General features: G+C 50.3%; 2 protein-coding genes across 2 annotated transcripts; one reads left to right on the plus strand and one right to left on the minus strand.

Annotated features, from left to right (window-relative positions):
• Nucleotides 1-8,532: 8,532 nt before the first annotated feature.
• On the plus strand, nucleotides 8,533-13,762 carry STING1 (stimulator of interferon response cGAMP interactor 1). Its single transcript, XM_070414881.1, has 8 exons — nucleotides 8,533-8,636; nucleotides 8,963-9,058; nucleotides 9,514-9,740; nucleotides 9,848-10,031; nucleotides 10,284-10,392; nucleotides 11,244-11,482; nucleotides 12,485-12,671; nucleotides 13,261-13,762. The coding sequence occupies exons 3-8, from the start codon at nucleotides 9,514-9,516 to the stop codon at nucleotides 13,452-13,454; spliced, it is 1,140 nt and encodes a 379-aa protein (XP_070270982.1). The 5' UTR covers nucleotides 8,533-8,636; nucleotides 8,963-9,058; the 3' UTR covers nucleotides 13,455-13,762.
• A 1,964-nt stretch (nucleotides 13,763-15,726) lies between these two features.
• Nucleotides 15,727-18,025, minus strand: SMIM33 (small integral membrane protein 33). The gene is made up of 2 exons (XM_070414887.1): nucleotides 17,800-18,025; nucleotides 15,727-16,476 (listed from the first exon to the last, which is right to left on the minus strand). Exons 1-2 carry the CDS (start codon nucleotides 17,806-17,808, stop codon nucleotides 16,087-16,089), a joined length of 399 nt encoding a protein of 132 aa, XP_070270988.1. The 5' UTR covers nucleotides 17,809-18,025; the 3' UTR covers nucleotides 15,727-16,086.
• Between the last annotated feature and the right edge of the window lie 315 nt (nucleotides 18,026-18,340).

Genomic DNA, 18,340 nt, shown 5'->3' on the forward strand with positions numbered 1-18,340 from the left:
TTCCTCAAATGGAAAAAACAAAACACTCACCTCCTTGCCCTTCCCCCACCAAAAATATACCCTCATGACTTCCTGAACAGCCCAGCTTGCCTGGGGCCTTGGCAGCTCACAACCTTTGTCCAGTCTGGAATTCTCTTTGCAGCCTGTCCCTCACAGAGAGCTGCCAGGCTTCTCGGAAACCCCGTTGATGACTACAGCTCATCTCTTCACAAGCAGCCTGTATTATTATAAGATTCTTCTTATCTTAGGAACCAAAATTTGGCACTCACGCTGACTTGCCCTAGTTCTTCTGCCTCCTGTGGTCACAGAGAGGAAGACTCTTCTGCCCCAGACAGCCCTTCAGACACTTGAAGAGATTACTCAAGTCCCCTGAGATTCTTTGTTTATTCATCATTCATGACTATATACAGAGCATTTACTGTATATTAGGCCGTGAGTCCACAGCAGAGAACAAGCAAGGTTGCTTCCTGTCCTCCCATTGCTTTTAGTCTGTCCATGAAATCAACAAGCAAACCAGCAGTAACAATAAAGTGTGCACGAGGCCAAATAGGAGCGATCTGAGCTGACAGGGAGCGGGAGGCAAGGCCCTCAGCCTGGGGCCTGCGAAGACTCCCTGGGGAGATCTCCCTGTGGTCGGCAAAGAGCGAGCAACTTCAATGCTGTTCAAATATCAATGTTTTTAAAGAAAAACGGGAGAGTTTTGCTGGTACCCTGAGCTTAGTTTGCTCACTGGGGAAATGCAGTATCACGGGGACAAGTGGAGTGTTTGGGGGGCAGGAAGAGCCATTCAGATAGTGAGGAAGCGCATGGAGTATCAGGAGACCCAATCGGGCCCAGTCTTGCTGGAATGTACTAGTCCAACTGAGGAAGGAGTAGTGAGGCAAGGAGCCCAAAAAGGAGGAGGAGGTACCTTCAGGTCCTTCAGCAGCTTCTGGACACCAGGGTCCAATGCCCAGATTAGATCTGATATGAGGTCTGGGGAACCACGAGGTCATCTACCTTAATGCAGACACTGCATTCCCATGAACACAACCTAGGAAGGCAGCAGCCTTTTGATGGTGACTTACACATTTGGTTCTCTAGAGCCCTTAAGGATGCTTCTCTCAAACTGCTAAGAGGCCAATGTGTCCCCGTCTAAGGATCACACAGCTGAGTGAATGAAACTCAGACGGAACTGTATTCCCATTGTTCTCTTGCTCCTTCTCTTTTTTCTCAGTTTGAATTACCCAAATAATATGCATTGATTTTAATAAAAATGTACACATACAATAAACAAAGTAAAATTCTAAAATTAGCTTGTATGATTGTATTTGTTGCTGTGCAACAACGACCCCAAAACTTAGTAGCTTCAAACAACAAGCATTTATTCTCTCATAGTTTCTCAGATTCAGGAATTTTGGAGCGGCTGAACTGGGTTTCTCATGAGGTTGCAATCAGGGTGTCAGCCAGAGATGCGATCGCCTGATTGACGGGCACTGGGGTTTCGTTCCCAAAGTGTCTGATTTTCACACCTGGCAAAATGTTCCTGATTGCCTTGTAGCTCACCACTTGGTGAGCTGCTTGAGTGTCTATGACATGGCAGCTGACTGTCCCCAGAGCAAGTGATCCAAGAAAGAGAATAAGAAAGAAGCCACAAAGCCTTCTATGATCTAATTAGTCCTACGCTCTTGAAGGAAGGAGTATCAAAGAATTTGTGGATATCTTTTTAAACCTCCAGAGATCCTAAACCCCTGCCAAAATAATCATTATGACTATTTTGTTGTATTAACAATCAGAATTTTTCTCATGCAAATATACGTCTACTTTAAAAAATAAAAACGGGCCGAAACCGGTTTAGCTCAGTGGATAGAGCGTCGGCCTGTGGACTGAAAGGTCCCAGGTTCGATTCCGGTCAAGGGCATGTACCTGGGTTGCGGGCACATCCCCAGTGGGAGATGTGCAGGAGGCGGCTGATTGATGTTTCTCTCTCATCGATGTTTCTAACTCTCTATCTCTCTCCTTTCCTCTCTGTAAAAAATCAATAAAATATATTAAAAAACAAAAACAAAAAAAAAACGGTATCACATAATACACATACTGTGGTTTATTACTATTTTACTTAATGTTTGAATAGGTGATAATGTGCACAATATAAAACTTGAAAGGTACAGAAGCACCAAAAAAATGCAGTTTAAAAGTGAGTCTTCTGCCTGGTTGGTGTGGCTCAGTGGATTGAGCATCATCTCATGGACCAAGAGGTCCTGGGTCCTATTCCCCATCAGGGCACATAACCGGTTGTAGGCTCGATCCCCAGTAGGGGGCATGCAGGAGGCAGCCAATCAATGATTCTCATCATTGATGTTTCTATTTCTATCTCCCTTCCACTCTATCTAAAAATTAAAAATTAAATAAAAATTTTTTAAGTGAGTCTCCCTCTCTTACTTCCTTCAGTAACTCAGTTCACTGCCTTCACCATATTACAAACATGCATATCCATCCTTTTGTTTCAACACTCACTGTTCTGCAACTTGCTCTTTTCGCTCACTATATCTCTCTCAGATATTTCCATATCAGCATATAAAAAGCTGTCTCATTTATAAAGAGATGCAGCCTGGCCAGTGTGGTTCAGTGGTTGAGTGTTGACCTATGAACCAAGAGGTCCCTGGTGATTCCCTGTCATGGCACTTGCCCAGGTTGCGGGCTCGATCCAGTGGAGGATGTTTGCAGGGAGGGGCAGCTGATCGATGTTTCTCTCTCATTGGTGTTTCTACCTCTCTATCTTTCTCCCTTCCTCTCTCTCTAACATCAATAAAACATATTTTAAAAATCTATATTATAAAAGGCCCGTAGCTGTAACGCCATAACGCTGTAATGACCAACAACCTGATGGGGAACCGGGTGGGTGGCAGCGGTGGCCGGAGTGAAGCAGCCCGGGTCCCGGGTACCTGGTGGCGGCAACCAGAGCAAAGCAGCCCCAGTTCCAGGTGCCAGAGGGAAGCCGGTGCCAGCAGCTGAGGGAAGGAAGGCCTACTCTTGCACGAATCTTCTTGTATCAGGCCTCTACTAAATAAATAAAGAGCTGCAGAGTATTTCCTTGAATAGAAGTACCAGAGTTTATTTAATATGTACTATTTTGTAACTATTATTGTGACTTAAAAATCTAATCTAATAAAATAGAAACATGCAAATTGACCATACCTTCACTACGCCCCAAGCCACGTCCACCTGTCAATCAGAGCGACTATATGCAAATTAACCCAACCAAGATGGCGACCAGCAGCCACGGAGCTGGAGCAAGCAGGAGGCTTGGTTGCCCCAGCGATGGAGGAAGCCAAGCTTCCTGCCTGCCCTGGCCGGCTCTGGCCTCCACTGAAGGCAACAAAGTTTCAATTATAGAAGATAAATAAACCCCAGATACCTGCTTCCAGCCAGCCTCCACTGGGAGCTTGGGTGGCTGGGACCGTGGCCAGCCTGCAAACAGCCATCAGCCCCTCGCCCAGGCTTGCCAGGTACCCCAGTGGGGACCCCCACCCTGAAGGGTCTGTGGCCAGCCTGAAAACGGCCCTCAGCCCCTCACCCAAGCTAACCAGGCACCCCAGTGGGGACCCCCACACTGAAGGGGTTGTGGCCAGCCTGCAAACAGCCATCAGCCCCTCACCCAGACTGGCCAGGCACCCCAGCGGGACTCCCACCCTGATCCAGGACACTCTCAGGGCAAACCAGCCAGCCCCCACCCATGCACCAGGCCTCTATCCTATATAATAAAAGGGTAATATGCAAATTGACCCTAACAGCAGAAAGACTGGGAATGACTGGTCACTATGACACACACTGACCGCCAGGGGACAGGTGCTCCCACAAGGGGAGCTCTGCTCAGTCACAAGCCAGGCTGACGGCTGCCAGTACAGCGGTGGTGGTGGGAGCCTCTCCTGCCTCCTCAGCAGCACTAAGGATGTCCGACTGCAGCTTAGGCCTGCTCCCTGCTGGCAAGTGGGCATCCCCCAAAGGCTCCCAGGCTGCCAGAGGGATGGCTGACTGCCAGCTTAGGCCCAATCCCCCGGGGAGTGGGCCTAAACCAGCACCTGTTTATCCCCCGAGGGGTCCCAGACTGCAAAAGGGCACAGGCTGGGCTGAGGTACGCCCCCCCTCGAGTGCACAAATTTTTGTGCACCGGGCTTCTAGTCCTATATAATAAAAGTGTAGTATGCAAATGTTCTCTCAATCCAGAGTTCATTTGGGAGTTTGAACAGGGGGCGGGCCAGCTGGGGGAAAGGAGGGAGTATCCAGTGGGCAGCTGCTAGGGACCCTACCAGTGCATGAATTTCATGCACTGGGCCTCTAGTATACTATAAATGTCTTTATTTGTCAGTGAATTTAGTTACATTATCATTTTTGAGGTTGCTCACCACGTACTGTCATTTTGTCATAATCCTATCTAATAAAAGACTAATATGCAAATAGACCAAGCAGCAGAACAACCAGGGGCATGAATGGAACATGGCAGGCGTTGGGCGTGGCGAGATGGTGGAGAAGATAAGTGGGGGCGCTGGGTGCTGTCATCGGGGTGAGCCTCTGGTGGTTACCGAAAATTCTTTTTTTTTTTTTTTAATATATCTTATTGATTTTTTACAGAGAGGAACAGAGAGGGATAGAGAGTTAGAAACATCGATGAGAGAGAAACATCGATCAGCTGCCTCCTGCACACCCCCCACTGGGGATATGCCCGAAACCAAGGTACATGCCCTTGACCAGAATCGAACCTGGGACCCTGAGTCTGCAGTCCGACACTCTATACACTGAGCCAAACCGGTTAGGGCTACTGAGAATTCTTTGCTCCCACACACCACAGTCCCACCCAGAGCTCGCACTGCTGCCCCAATCACCCCACACCATCAGCAGGTGCGAGCAGGGCCAGGGCTGTCAGTGCATAGGAGTGGTGGCAGCGGAAGCAGGGCTGCCACCAGAGAGGGGACCGGGGGCTGCAGCGGGAGGGGTCGGGCAGGGGTGTGGAGGATGGGCCAGAACCACCCCTGTGAGGCCCACCACAGCCTCACAGGCCACAGTTCCTTCCAAGGTGCACGAATTCGTGGACTGGGCCCCTAGTAATATGATAAGAAGACAGACACATCACATAGTGTATGATTCCATTTATATGAATGTCCAGAATAGGCATATCTATAGAAAAAGAAAGTAGATTGGTGGTTGCTTGGGGGTGGGGTGAGGAAGGGTGGTTAAGATGTGATGGCTACAGAGTTTCTTTTGAGGGTAATGAAAATGTTCTAAAGTTGATAGTGGTGATAGTGCACAACTGTGTAAATTTACTAAAAACCAATTAATTGTGCATTTTAAATAAGTGAGTTGTATGGTATGTGATTTATATCTCAATAAAGCTATTACCCAAAACAAACAAAAAACAACTGTAGATCTCTCCACCCTGCTGAATATCTCTTTCCAGGAGTAGGTGGGTTTATAATTTACTCCCTGAAGATATAGTAGCTAAGCCAGATGTGCTTCTTCACCCCCAGCCGTGCATCATGAAGACCCTTTTCTCTATCACATCTACTAAGTTATCATCCTGTCCAGGAAAGACCAGGACACACTAGTTGACTCCATGATGGTGCAATGAAATTATCACAAGGAGGTGGCTAGGGTCAGACTCAGAGCCACCGATGGATGAGACATCAAATATCTGAGTCTGCTGCAAAGGTGACTGAAGCCCATGGTAGAGGTCAAAGTGACAGGGGCTAGCAAATCCAGGAGTGATTGTTAAAGGTGATGATGATGATGGGTGTGGTGGTGGTGATTAGCGTTAGCAGTTACTGAGCATTTACAAGAAGTCAGGTCTATAGTGACATAATTTCTTTCCATCCTCATGACAATCTTCTGAGATAAAAGTTATTACCATTCCTATTTGAGGTATGGGGAAACTGAGGCTCAAAGAAGCTAAATAACTGGATCGTAGGTAAACCATGCTAGAAGAGACAGAGGCCATATTGGATCTTAGGTGAACCATGGTCAATGATATTAAAATCCCCCCAATGTCCCTTGTCCTAGCAGATTTCAGGGACCTTTGCACATTAATTTCAGGAACCTTTAAACATGAAAGAGGTTGTGTAGGCAAAAGGGTGGCTCCTTGGAGGCCACAGCCTCCCTACCTCACACACAATCTGTCCCAGGCCCAGCATCTGCCGAACAAGCGCTTAGAGGTTCAGTCCTCTCCCAGGCACACTGAGGATGAGGATGGAAGCTGTGATTGGGCCAGATACAGAAATGAGAGTTGACCCAGACCAGCACTTCCAGGTGTCTGGAGGGAAGAACCAACTACCATGCAGTGCTACTCAGCAGCATGTGAGCAGGGCAGCATGGGACTTGGGCCTAACTTCCCTCTGTGGCCCTTAGCTTCCTCCTCAGCTGTCTGCGTGTTGAGGACAATTCCATGCATGCAACTGTCTTGATGCTCTCCAGGATCTGAGGCACTGGTCACAGAGTGGGGCTCTGACCCACCCTCGGGACCCCTTCTTACACCACGGAACCTGTCATGGCTTGAATTGTGTCCCTTAAAAAGATATGTTCACATCCTAACACCCAGCACCTTTGAATGTGACCTTATTTGGAAATAGTGTTCTTGCAGATGTAATCGGGTTGAGATGAAGTCATTAAGGTAGGCCCTAATCCAGTATGACTGATATGCTGATAAGAAGAAACACCACGTGAAGACAGAGTTGGAGAACATCCTGTGGTGGAGGCAGAGACTGAAGTACTGTGTCTGCAAACCAAGGAACTCCTGGGGCTACCAGAAGCTGGAAGAGGCAAGGAGAGAGCCTCACATAGAGGCTTCCAAGGAAGCATGCCCCTGCCAACACCTGGATTTCAGACTTCTGGCCTCCAGAACTATGAGAGAATAAATTTCTATTGCTTAAAGCCACCACATTTGTGGTACTTTGTTACAGTAGCCCTATGAAAATCATACGGGCCCCCAACATGCAGCCATACCACCCATTTCTCTGTTCCTCCACAGGCCAAGTTCCTTCTCACAACCTCAGGGCCTTTATATGTGCTGCTCTTCCACAGTGTTCTACACCAATGTCTTCCCCACCTCCCCTCACTGCTCCTTCTGAAGCATAGTGACAACCTGGCCTATAAAATAAAGGAACTTCCTCTAGGACAGCGGTTCTCAACCTGTGGGTCACAACCCCTTTGGGGGTCAAACGACCCTTTCACAGGGGTCGCCTAAGACCATCGGAAAACACATATATAATTACATATTGTTTTTGTGATTAATCACTATGCTTTAATTATGTTCAATTTGTAACGATGAAAATACATCCTGCATATCAGATATTTACACTACGATTCACAACAGTAGCAAAATTACAGTTATGAAGTAGCAGCGAAAATAATTTTATGGTTGGGGGTCACCACACCATGAGGAACTGTATTAAAGGGCCGCAGCATTAGGAAGGTTGAGAACCACTGCTCTAGGAGAAAGGAAAGAACAGGTTTTGAAGAAAAAGCAGGTTTCAGAGGAAATGACAACCAGTGTGGAGCAGCAGAGTTGGCAGCAGTGGTGCCACCCAGGGGAGTTGGTGCTAGACAGCAGAGCAGGATCCTGGAGGCCTGAGGCTGCTTGACACAGCTGGACCTCGGGGCGCGCGCCTGCAGGACTCTGCTCAGGCCTGCTCTTGGGCAAGGTCAACTTCCTTTGGTTTTGAAACAGCTGACACCTTGTCCATGTTAGTGGGCCCCTTTGTGAGCCAATTGTAGGGGAGGGACTATGTAGGGAATTACCTCCATTCTTAGGAAATGATGAAACTCTCTTTTCAAAACCAAGAGAGTTTTCGGGAAGTTTCGTTGCTCCTGGGAGGCCACAGGCATCTATGAATGTGTTGTGTCCTCATGAGTCTGGCTGTGATGTGGGGGAGGGTCAAGGCAAGGACCCTCTGACCTGGGCAGAAATGAATTGCTGCTGCTCTGTGGGTGGCACCCCAATCCCACTCTCCGGACCTGCCCATCCTCAAGTCAACTCAGCTCATCAGGTTGCCAGGAAGTGGCCAGAGACATCCCTACTCCATGTAAGCATGAAACAGGATCCTGGCACTTTCCGCTTTTCCCAGGAAATCAAGGCACAGAGCAAGGCGCCTTTTAGAGCAACCCACCTGACTTCCAGTCCCCCCACCCCCTCATTTACTGTCTGTGGGGCCTGGGAAACGTTAATTCACCTCACTAAGCCTCAGATTACCCATCTATAAAATGGGAATGGTATTATACGTATCTGACAGGGTGACTGACTGGATTAAGTGAATTCTAGTAAATATACATAACACTTGCCATAATATATTATTATTATCTATGAGGCTGCCTTTTTTTTTTGGGTGGAACCACCATATTCTTTCTGAGAAGTCTCAGGCATGCTACTTCCTGTGAAGAGCCCAAACCCTACACTCCCCTGCTGGCTTTCTGCTCCTACCAAGCCCTTTACTCTGAAAGGCTGTTATTACAGGAAACAACTGTTCGTTTCCGCCCCCCCTCCCTCCCTCCTCCATATCACCGTCTTCAGAAAAAGAGGATCTCATCCAGAAATCAGAATATAAGCGATCTGGCAGGGAGCATGGTGTAGTCAGTGTGTGCTGTCTCAGCCTGGGTGTGTGGAGTCCTGTGTAAGTATTGGTAGAGTTTGTTTAATTGTGGGGGCTTGAGGAGAATCTGGTGTTCAGGTTGTGGTTCAGGGGAGTGTGAGAGAATTTCTGAACACCCTTGACTTTGGGGTAGCAAACTGCAGGAATGGGAGCCTTCACAAGCTTCCCGAATCACACAATGCCAGGACTGGGTGTGACTCATTAGGGCCTTTCGGGGAGGGCTCTTCCCTCCTCCCCGGGGCGGGAAATACCCTCCTCTCCACTGTAACTTTGAGCTATAGTCTGAGATGTCAGGGTTGGAGTGTTGTAGAGAAAGCTTCAGATTGCTTTTAACTTTCCATTTTCAGGCTGACCGGAGAGGCTGCTCCTAGTCATTGGGAGCTATTGCGCTGAGCCTTCTCTTCCTGTGTCTCCCAGAAACAACCTGTGTCTGGCGGTAGAAGGTAGGATCAGGAGCAGCCCAGCCAAAGCTCCAAGGCTGAGGCCCCTGGGGATCTTTTCTGGCTAATATCCTTCCCGGGGAGAGGAAAGCCCGGATCCTCAAGGGTCCCGAGGTGGGTGGCACCTCATAGGTCTGGGTCTGGGAGAGTTGCTGCCTTCTTTCTTCTCTGCCCCACAGTCTCCCTGGGGTTGGATGGGATGTGTATGTATAAATCCATGCACTTTTCCACCTGTTCTGTTTTCAATAAATCCCTCCTGGACTGGAAATCTGGGATGTTGTATGCCCAGCCTGTCCCCCAGAGGTGTCTCCAAAAGCAGCCCCTGGGTATGGCTGGGCACGGGGGTGGGGAGAGGGGTGGGGAGGAGAGAGCTGGGGGAAGTTGCCCAGCCAGGGCCTCCATCCTGGAACAACAGGAGAGTGAGAGGAGCATGGCCATGGATTTCTTGGTACCTACAGATGCCCCACTCCAGCTTGCACCCATCCATCCCTCGGCCCAGGAGTCACAAGGCCAAGATAGCAGCCGCTGTCCTGCTGATTGCCTGTCTGGTAGCCTTTTGGGTCTTGGAGGAGTCGCCAAAACACATTCTCCAGTGTCTGTTGCTCCACCTGGCCTCCCTGCAGCTGGGACTGTTGTTCAAGCGAGTCTGCAGTCTGGTCGAGGAGCTATGCCACGTCCATTCCAGGTGACTCCATGCAGCACCCATGGTGATCGGGCACACAACATGTCTCACTCCCTTGACCCCCATCCCTGCCCCTCCTTGAATCTCTCTAGCTGAGCTGTCATCTGCAGGTACCAGGGAAGCTACTGGAGGGCTGTGAGGGCCTGTCTGGGAAGCCCCATCTGCTGTGGGGTCCTGGTGCTGCTGTCCTGCTATTTCTATGACCCTCTTTCAAACGAAGCTGGCTTGCCCTTCATTTGGATACTTCCCTTCCTGGGCCTCTCAGAGGCACTGAGCATCATCCTGGACCTCCAGGTATGACACAGTGGGAAGTGGAGGGCATGGTCAAGTGGAGGCTGTGGCTAGTGTGACCTGCTCTGAGCTCAGTACTAGGAGTGGGACTAGTTTAGAGGATGGTTCTTGGAGTTGAACTTATGTCCTGGAACAGCGGGGTCAGCAATGGCAGAAAAGGGAGAAAGCAGCAGCAGGCTGAGAAATCTCCTTGGAAGAGGAGGGTTCTAGTTGTCCTTCATGGAGGTCTCCCCTGCCCCACCCTTCTGTCCACAGGGCCTGGCCCCAGCTGAGATCTCCACAGTCTGTGAACAAAGGAACTTCAACGTGGCCCATGGGCTGGCATGGTCATTTTATATCGGGTACCTGCGGCTGGTCCTACCAGGTGGGCCATCCTCTATGTCCCATTTCTCGATCTACAAGACACACAAACAATAAGACACATCGTTTCCACAACTCGGTATATTTTTCAAAGTACTTTCAGGTCTAACAAATCGTTTGATTCCCAAAAACAATCCTCTAGGCATGAAGACTATTGTTATGCCTGGTTTAGAGGAAGAAATATTAAGTGACGTGTCCAAGTTTCCTCTGAATTCTTTCAGTAACTATTTACTGCTGTGCGCCTTTCATGTGCATTTTCTTTTTTAATTCACAACCTATGAGGAAGGGATAATTGTCTTCCTGCTTAAAAGATAAGAAAATTGTGGTTCTGAGAGATAAAGTGACTTATCCCAAGTCGCACAGTTTAGTGAGAGGAGACGGGATTTGAATCCAGGTCTGTCCAGGGCTTGACCTTTTGACACTACTGTGAATCTATATGTTATGTCTCATTCTTCTGACTGGCCAGCCAAGGCTAGAGTCCTCCCATATCTTGTTGCTGCCTTCCCTTGACACCAGGGCTTCTGCTAGGAAATGGCTCATGCTAGAGGCCCGACTCAGTGCAGCTGCGGGTGCTGACAATGTCACCTTTCAGGCCTCTGCCTGCCTCTCAAAGGCCTGAGAGCTGTGGTGGGAAGGAGTGGGGCTGACAGAAATCTGGATAAGGAACAAGTGAAGGGAGAAAGCAGTGGTGGGAGTAGATGGAGGGGAGGGAAGGGTCCTTGGATATGCTGTCCCTCCTGGCCAGTACTAGGGGACTGGGCCCTCGGTTCTTTTGCATGTACACATTGAGGGTGACCAATGATGCAGTGGGAGACAAGGTCAGTGGGAATGACTTCTTGGGCCTCTCTACCTCAGGGCTTCCGGCCCGGATCCAGAGTTACAATCAGTCCCACAACAATATCCTAAGAGGTGCAGCAAGCCATCGGCTATACATCCTCTTCCCATTGGACTGTGGGGTGCCTGATGACCTGAGTGTGGTTGACCCCAACATTCGCCTCCTGGATGAGCTGCCCCCGCAACTCATTGACTGTGCTGGCATCAAGGCCCGGGTTTACAAAAACAGCATCTATGAGCTTCTGGAGAACGGGAAGCTGGTGAGTGTGCAGGAAGGTGAGTCCTGCTGGAGAGGATCAGACCTAGTGCACCAGAACTCTGGGCTCTGGCCAACCACGGGTAAAAATTTACTGCCCTCCTCTGAGCCTCAGTTTCCCCAGTGAGTCCCAGGGCTGGACAAGATTCGACGCTGAATGAGGATAATAAGTAACATTTACTGAACACTTATGCATGCCAGATGCTATTCTAGATGCTTATCTAACCACCTCAATGAATCCTCACCACCACCCTATGGGGTAGGGACTGTTACAACCCCTATTCTACAGATGACGAAACTGACTCAGAGAACCAGGAAGAAAGTGGACAATTTCAACTTGAGTATACGATGCTTTTTTTAAAAAAAAAAACACCTATTTTTGTTGTTGTTGTTAATCCTCAACCGAGGATATTTTCCATTGATTTTTTAAAGAGAGTGAAAGGAAAGGGGAGAGTCAGACAGGCAACATCGATTGGTTGTCTCCCTAATGCCCCAACCAGGGCCAGGGATCGAGCCTACAACTGAGGTACATGCCCTTGGCTGGAATCGAACCTACGGCCTCTCAGTGCTCGGAGCAATGCTCTATCCACTGAGCCAAACCGACTAGGGCACCATGCTTTTGACCATAAAGCTGCCCTAGATGAAGGTTGTGAGAAGATCTGATGGATTTCACACGGGTGGGTGGGGAGACCCAGACCACGGTTGAACCCCAGAGCCTAGCCTTCAGACTTGATTTCAAACTGGAGCAGTTGACAGCCTAGCTTGGTGGGCCTTGCCCTGGGATCCTAAGAGGAGGATCATAAAGGGTAAATTTAGCTCAGCCCTGGCCCTGATCTTAGGGGTGGGATGCCAGAGGCAAAAGACAACCAGATAGCATAACCCCATTAGGGCGGCACCTGCCAGGACTCCATCTATACAAACTGAGGGAGTGGGGTCCTTGCAGTGGTACTGGGGTCCAGAGTCTGTCTGCCCTGGTTTAGTTTGGTCTTCCTCTCATTTTCTCCAGGTGGGCACCTGCGTTCTGGAGTATGCCACCCCCTTGAAGACCCTGTTTGCCATGTCACAGGATAGCCGAGCTGGCTTCAGTCGGCAAGATCGGCTTGAGCAGGCTAAACTCTTCTGCCGGACACTTGAGGACATCCTGGCAGATGCCCCTGAGTGTCAGAACAACTGTCGCTTCATTGTCTACCAGGGTAAGGGATTGACAGTCTGGAGGACAGGAGGAGTCAGGGGGCCCAGGAGTCTTCCAGGGGGGCAGAAGGAGATATGAAAGCGTCATGTCCTGGGCCTTCCCGAGTGGTCAGGGCATTCAAGTCCTGCCCCTTCCTCCCATGAGAGGGGTCCACCTCCCCAGGTTGGGACACTTGGTTGCTCTGAAGTCTTTGGCTATGGGTCTTGGGTGGAGCACGAAGAGGCGGGCTATAGGGTCTCCTCACTTCATCTGTCAAAGGAAGCAAAATATCCTAGGCCCCAGGCCAGGAATTAAGAGACTGACAGGGGCTGAAACCTCAGCTCTGCCACTCCTTTGCTGTATGATCTTGGGCAGGTCTCTGCCCTTCTCTAAGCACCATCTCTAAAAGCAAGAGGGTGGAATTTCACCATCTCTAAAGCCATTTCTAGCTCTAGGATTCCACGAAGCTTTCCCCACAATGGCTAGGGTGGGCAGGGGGCATAGAGAGGTGGGTTGAAGGATCTGCCCAGCAAATCCCCTGGGGTGTGTTGGAGTGGGAAAGTGTGAGTTTCTCACTCCACTCCCCACCACCTTCTCCACCCCCATTCCAGAACCGGAAGAGGAAAGCAGCTTCTCCCTGTCACAGGAGATTCTCAGGCACCTGCAGCAGGAGGAAAAGGAGGAGGTTACTGTGGGTAGTGTGGGGACTTCGGTGGTGCCTGACTCTTCCACACTGAACCAAGAGCCTCAGCTCCTCATCAGTGAAATGGATAAGCCTCTCCCACTCCGCACGGATATCTTCTGAGGGCCACGGTCACCTTGCCTGATCCCCCAGAGATCATCCCCAAGACGCTGGACTGAGGGCTTTCTTTAGGAATAGATGCCCAGCAAAGCTGTTTCTTCCCACAGGGGGGGGCTCTCAAAGAAGTCACGGGGGCTTGACATCTCAAGATGAGTCCTATGACCTCGGGCAAGTTGTTTTACATGAGCCTCAGTGTCCTCATCTATGAAATGGGATCATAATAATTGCCCTACCTACCTCACAGGGTTGTTGTGAGGACAATGACTGCATAGATGTTTTTTGTAAACTCTAATTGCCAGGTAAACTTAAGGAATGTGCCAGGTGTCTTCCATTGGACCCTCTGGACCTACTTCTTCACCCTTCTCTGCTTCCTTTTGCCCTGGGATAGCATCAACAGGCTCCCTTGCCTCTAGGCTTCTGTTTGTTTGGTCAATGGGAGAATGGAGGAAAGGAGGTGAATGAGGTTAAAGTATTTATTTCCCTAGCACTCCCCTGCGGCGTCAAGGTCACTGTGAACTCACCGTATCTCTTGACCAAACCAGCTCAGGAACCCTGTCCCTGTCCAGGTCCCATGAACTGCTTCCTCTCCTTGTCCCTTCAGGCCTACCAGCGGTAGGTTTGGGGGGTAGGGAGGGGCCAGGGGCTGCCTGAGGGAGCACACAGATACCATGAGCTGTGCGCTGGGCAAGGGGTTGCTCAAAGAAGTAGGGGCCACTGAATAAACATCCCCTGATGAGAGAGCCTGCATGAGGGATAAAGTGGGAAGAGGATATGTGTGAGGCGGGGGGACATTCTATGGGGGACCTTGGACAACACAGCTAGTCACCTGCCACACCTTTTAGAACTGAGCCACTGCAACAACATCGTGGTGGCAAAAGTGCCCCCACCTGGGAGGGGAGATGGCCCATTTCTACCAGTTCCATTCATTCCACCCAGAAATTGTTTCTTCCTCCCTCCTACCTTTGTTTTTGTTGCAACTGTTCAATATGCATATCTGAGGACAGCATGCTGTGGAGAAAGGCTCCACACATAGACACACATTTGCCAGAAGAAACTGACCGTCTCTAAGGATGGCAGAGCCAAAAGAGTGAGGAGAAACAGTCCCTTCCTCTCCCCAGCTGTCCCAGCCACTCTGTCCTCAAGGCCTGAAGATCTTCCAACATCACATCTATACCTAGAAACCAGACCAGAATCAAAGGCCTCCCCAATATGACTTTCCCCACCCTCCAGCCCCCAGCATGGTGCAGACTGCCTCAGGTTCAAATCCGGACCCACCACTCAGTACATGTGTCCACCTGGATGTCTTAATATTCCCAACTGTAAAATGGGAGTAACAATGGCTCTCTTCTCAAGGTTGTTATGAGGAGTGAATGGTATATCTGCAGGCCCATGGAGGAAGCCAGTGCCAAGCACGTAGCTGGCCTTCAAGAAGGAGTAGCTACTCACATTATAACTGCCTCTCATCATCCCAAAGGTGGCAAGCCAGTCCTCTGCACACATAATCTCCACCTCTGGTCCTCTATCTTCTGTTCTTTCCCAGCCTTACTGACTGTGCTGGGGTCTCACTGTGGGCAATCCCAGAGTTGACTTGTTCCCCAGGGTAAAGCACCCAGAGGTTCCTCCATAAATGTCTGTCTGCCCCTTCCTGACTGCACATAAATGAAGCTCAGAGGTGCCAGAGAAAGAGGTACCTTTCCAGGGAGCCCCTGGGAGGCTCAGTTCTGCCTTCTTGGCCTCTTGCATCTTTCCAACCTCCATGTCTCTCTCCCTGTAAGCCTTCTCCTCACTCATTTCTTACTCTATAAAAGCTCCATGAAGCTCCCTTTCCTATCCTGTTTTCCTACCAGCTGCACTTGGGAAATTTCCTGGGGTAAATTCTAGGCTAGTTTCAGTAGGCCCATGCACACAGAAAGTAGGAGGTAATGAGAACTCCCAAATTTTCCCCATTGCATCATGGGAAGGCAAGACAGAGTCTTGCCCCAAGATAGTGGAGGGCATTCAAAAACAATTTGGGGAGCTATAATTGGTGCTTGGGGCTTTATAAGGGCCTTGAAAGTTGTTAACAAGTCCTGGGCCCTGACAGCCAACGGGATGTCCCTCGATCAGTGAAGGGCAACAGCTTTTCCTTCCTTTCCCCAAGTCCCAGAGAAGGCAGAGCCCTGGGTTCCTTGCCTTGTACTCCTGGGCTGGCCCTCACAGGACCTGGGGGCTGGAGCAGCAGAGCCTCTGCAGGAGCCTCTTCCATCCCTGCACAGGGATGGGGTGGGTGGTGGAATCTTCCAAGCCAGACTTACCTTGACACCCAAAGGAGAGGAGATTAGGGGTGGGAGAAGGGGAGGGACTTGGAGAAGGAGGTTCAGGGGTCTGGTGGTCCCTGAAGAAGATGGAGTAGCTTTGTAAGGGCAGCCTTGGGCATTTGGAATGCTCATAGCACCACGTGTCTGGGCAGGGCCCTCAAGCTTCTTTATTTCCCCATCAAGGCTTTCTCTGTATTCTGCCCCGAGGGCAGCTCCAGCTTAGTCCATGCGTGCACTTCCAAAGATCTGACACCCAGGCCCCAGTTTGCCTTTGCCCTAATTCTCTGTCCAGTTTCTCGTTCTGAGCCAGGTCTGGCCTACTTTCCAAAGTCTTCCTCCTACAGATATGTGACTTCGTCGATGCTGAGCCTAGGCCCATCTGGCACAAGGCAGGAGCCAGAGACAGGAGGGCCCTGCTGGGTGTCTCCATGAATGTCCTGGGAGCCCAGCACTCGCCAGTGGATGAGGTAGATGCCACCCTCTGGCTTTGGGGCTGGTGGCTCTGTGGGGAGAGTGGCACGGCCCTGGTGTAGACTTGGCCCACAGTGGACTGCCACCACGATACAGACTGCCAGCAGGACAAAGACAGCGATGATCACAGTGAGCAGAGGCAGCCCATCCTCTCGAGGCGGTTCCCGGGCCCCACTCAGCACCTCTGGAAGCTGCCTCTGCGTCTCCTGCCCCGCTGAGCCGTTCACAGCTGGAGAAAGCCAGGGATAAGGGTCAGCCTAGGAGGGGAGGGCAGAGAGAGAAGGTGACATGGGCATGTACACACAGGAAAAGACCAAAATAATGAGAGACAGGCAACCAAAGGGAACTGAAAGAGAAAGACGGAGAACCTCAGGGGGAGAGAAAGAGGAATAGACACAAAGAAAGAGATAAAGACATGGAGAGACAGAAACATAGAGATAAATACACATAGCAACAGAGAGAATAAACGAAGAAGAGGACAGACAGAGGGGAACATGGGGAGAAAGAAAGATACAAGAAAAAAAGAAAAAGAGCTAAAAAGAAAGCAGTGAAGAGAGATACAGAGAGACAGAGACAGAGACAAAGTTGTTCAGAAAGGGACAAACAGGGGCCTCATTACAGTCTGGCATATAGAGTTTGGTCCTGCAAGTCCCTCTCACTGCCCCCTCTTCCCAGATCTCCTAATTCCTAAATAGGGCCTGCGTCCTGGCCAGGAATCTTAGCACACTATGGGCTGCTGTCCCACATTGTGGGCAATGGGCAGTGGTCAACAGCTTCTTAAAGTCCAGGGAAAAGGGAGTCATCGTGTTCAGCATCTTAGGTGCCCATTATGCACCAAGAGGGCAGAGGTGGGGTGGGGGTAAGGGAAAGAGGAAGAGGAGACAGGAACCCCAGAAACTTGGCAAGGGGGATACCTCATCCATAATATCCCCCCAGGTCTCAGGATAAAATTCCAGGGCCTGGAAGGGAGGCAGTGCCCAGAGTGGATTCCTGGACAGATTGAGGAGATGCCATGCCAGCCTCTACCTCTTTCAGGGTCCCAGAGTTCTTCCACCTAAAGTTGGAGGTCATGACCCCTACCTCTCTCTGTCTCCCCCCTGCTAAGTGTAGGGTTATGGGGGGCGGGGGGTCAGAAAGATAGCAAACCTCCAAACTCTAAACCCCAGAGCTGGTAAGGTCATCACAGGCTCAAAAAACTTTTTCTCCCTCGCCTCATTGTCCCCAGCTGGACCATCAGAAGCAGACCCTTGGGGGTGGAGCCCCTCCCTTAACTCTGAGCCCTCAGCCTGGCTTTTCCTATGGGTAGACATTTGGGATCCAGGACAAACACACTTCCTTTAGTCTCTCAGTCACACTGTCTACCCCAACACGTGTCCCTTTAAGAATGTGGAAAGTCTAGTACCCCACCCCTCCCTGAGAGTCTGAGGTTCTCTGGGGCCCAGGCCACAGAGCTCCCAGGCAGGGGGTGGGGAAGTAGCTCCGGATGTGCAGGGGAAAAGGAAGCACAGGCTGGTGAAAAGCAAGGGGCCCCTGCTGGGAGTCAGGCCAGCCTGGCAGGACGGGGTGAGGGGAGAGTATACCTGGTGCATTGTCCCGCGGTGGGCGGTGGGCTCAAGACTCCCTCAAGACTGGTGGCCAGCTGGGCAAAGGAGAGCCTGCCACCCCAGCTGGGCCCCTACCCGGACCTGCCACGTCCTATGGGACTCACAGGCACACACCCTCTGCACACACACCGTCAGCGCTCTCTTCTGTGCTTTCACTTCCTTGAACATAGAAACAAACCCTGATGCCAGCTTTTAGCTCTGATAGTACCTTGATTTTACTCCTTGGACCTCCTTTCATGCCCCCCGACAGCTTCAGGAGCCTGGGTCTGCCTGCCCACACCTCCTCCACCCGACCCCAGACACTTAGCCATTGTCCCTACCCAGCCGCCTGCCACCCAAAAGGACATACTGATTTCCCCACCCCAACCGATTATCCTTTGATTGATTTTTTAACGCAATATCTCAAAGGTACTGGAAATCGTAGACTATAATATACTGAATCTCTCTGGCCCAACTACCAGCTCTGTCCATCTCAATAGTTTGTCACATTTATTTCAAATCTTTTAAAGAACTAAAA

The sequence above is a fragment of the Myotis yumanensis genome, unplaced genomic scaffold (genome assembly GCF_028538775.1).
Source record: "Myotis yumanensis isolate MYYU_CA2020_CCGP unplaced genomic scaffold, mMyoYum1.0.hap1 SCAF_5, whole genome shotgun sequence".
NCBI classification, from domain to species: Eukaryota; Metazoa; Chordata; class Mammalia; order Chiroptera; family Vespertilionidae; genus Myotis; species Myotis yumanensis.

Bases quoted from the DNA above. Each gene is read 5' to 3' on its own strand.
- STING1 (XM_070414881.1), top strand. From the start codon at position 9,514: ATGCCCCACTCCAGCTTGCACCCATCCATCCCTCGGCCCAGGAGTCAC. The intron at 9,741-9,847 runs GTGACTCCATGC...TGTCATCTGCAG, and splicing joins CTATGCCACGTCCATTCCAG to GTACCAGGGAAGCTACTGGA. The intron at 11,483-12,484 runs GTGAGTGTGCAG...CATTTTCTCCAG, and splicing joins TTCTGGAGAACGGGAAGCTG to GTGGGCACCTGCGTTCTGGA.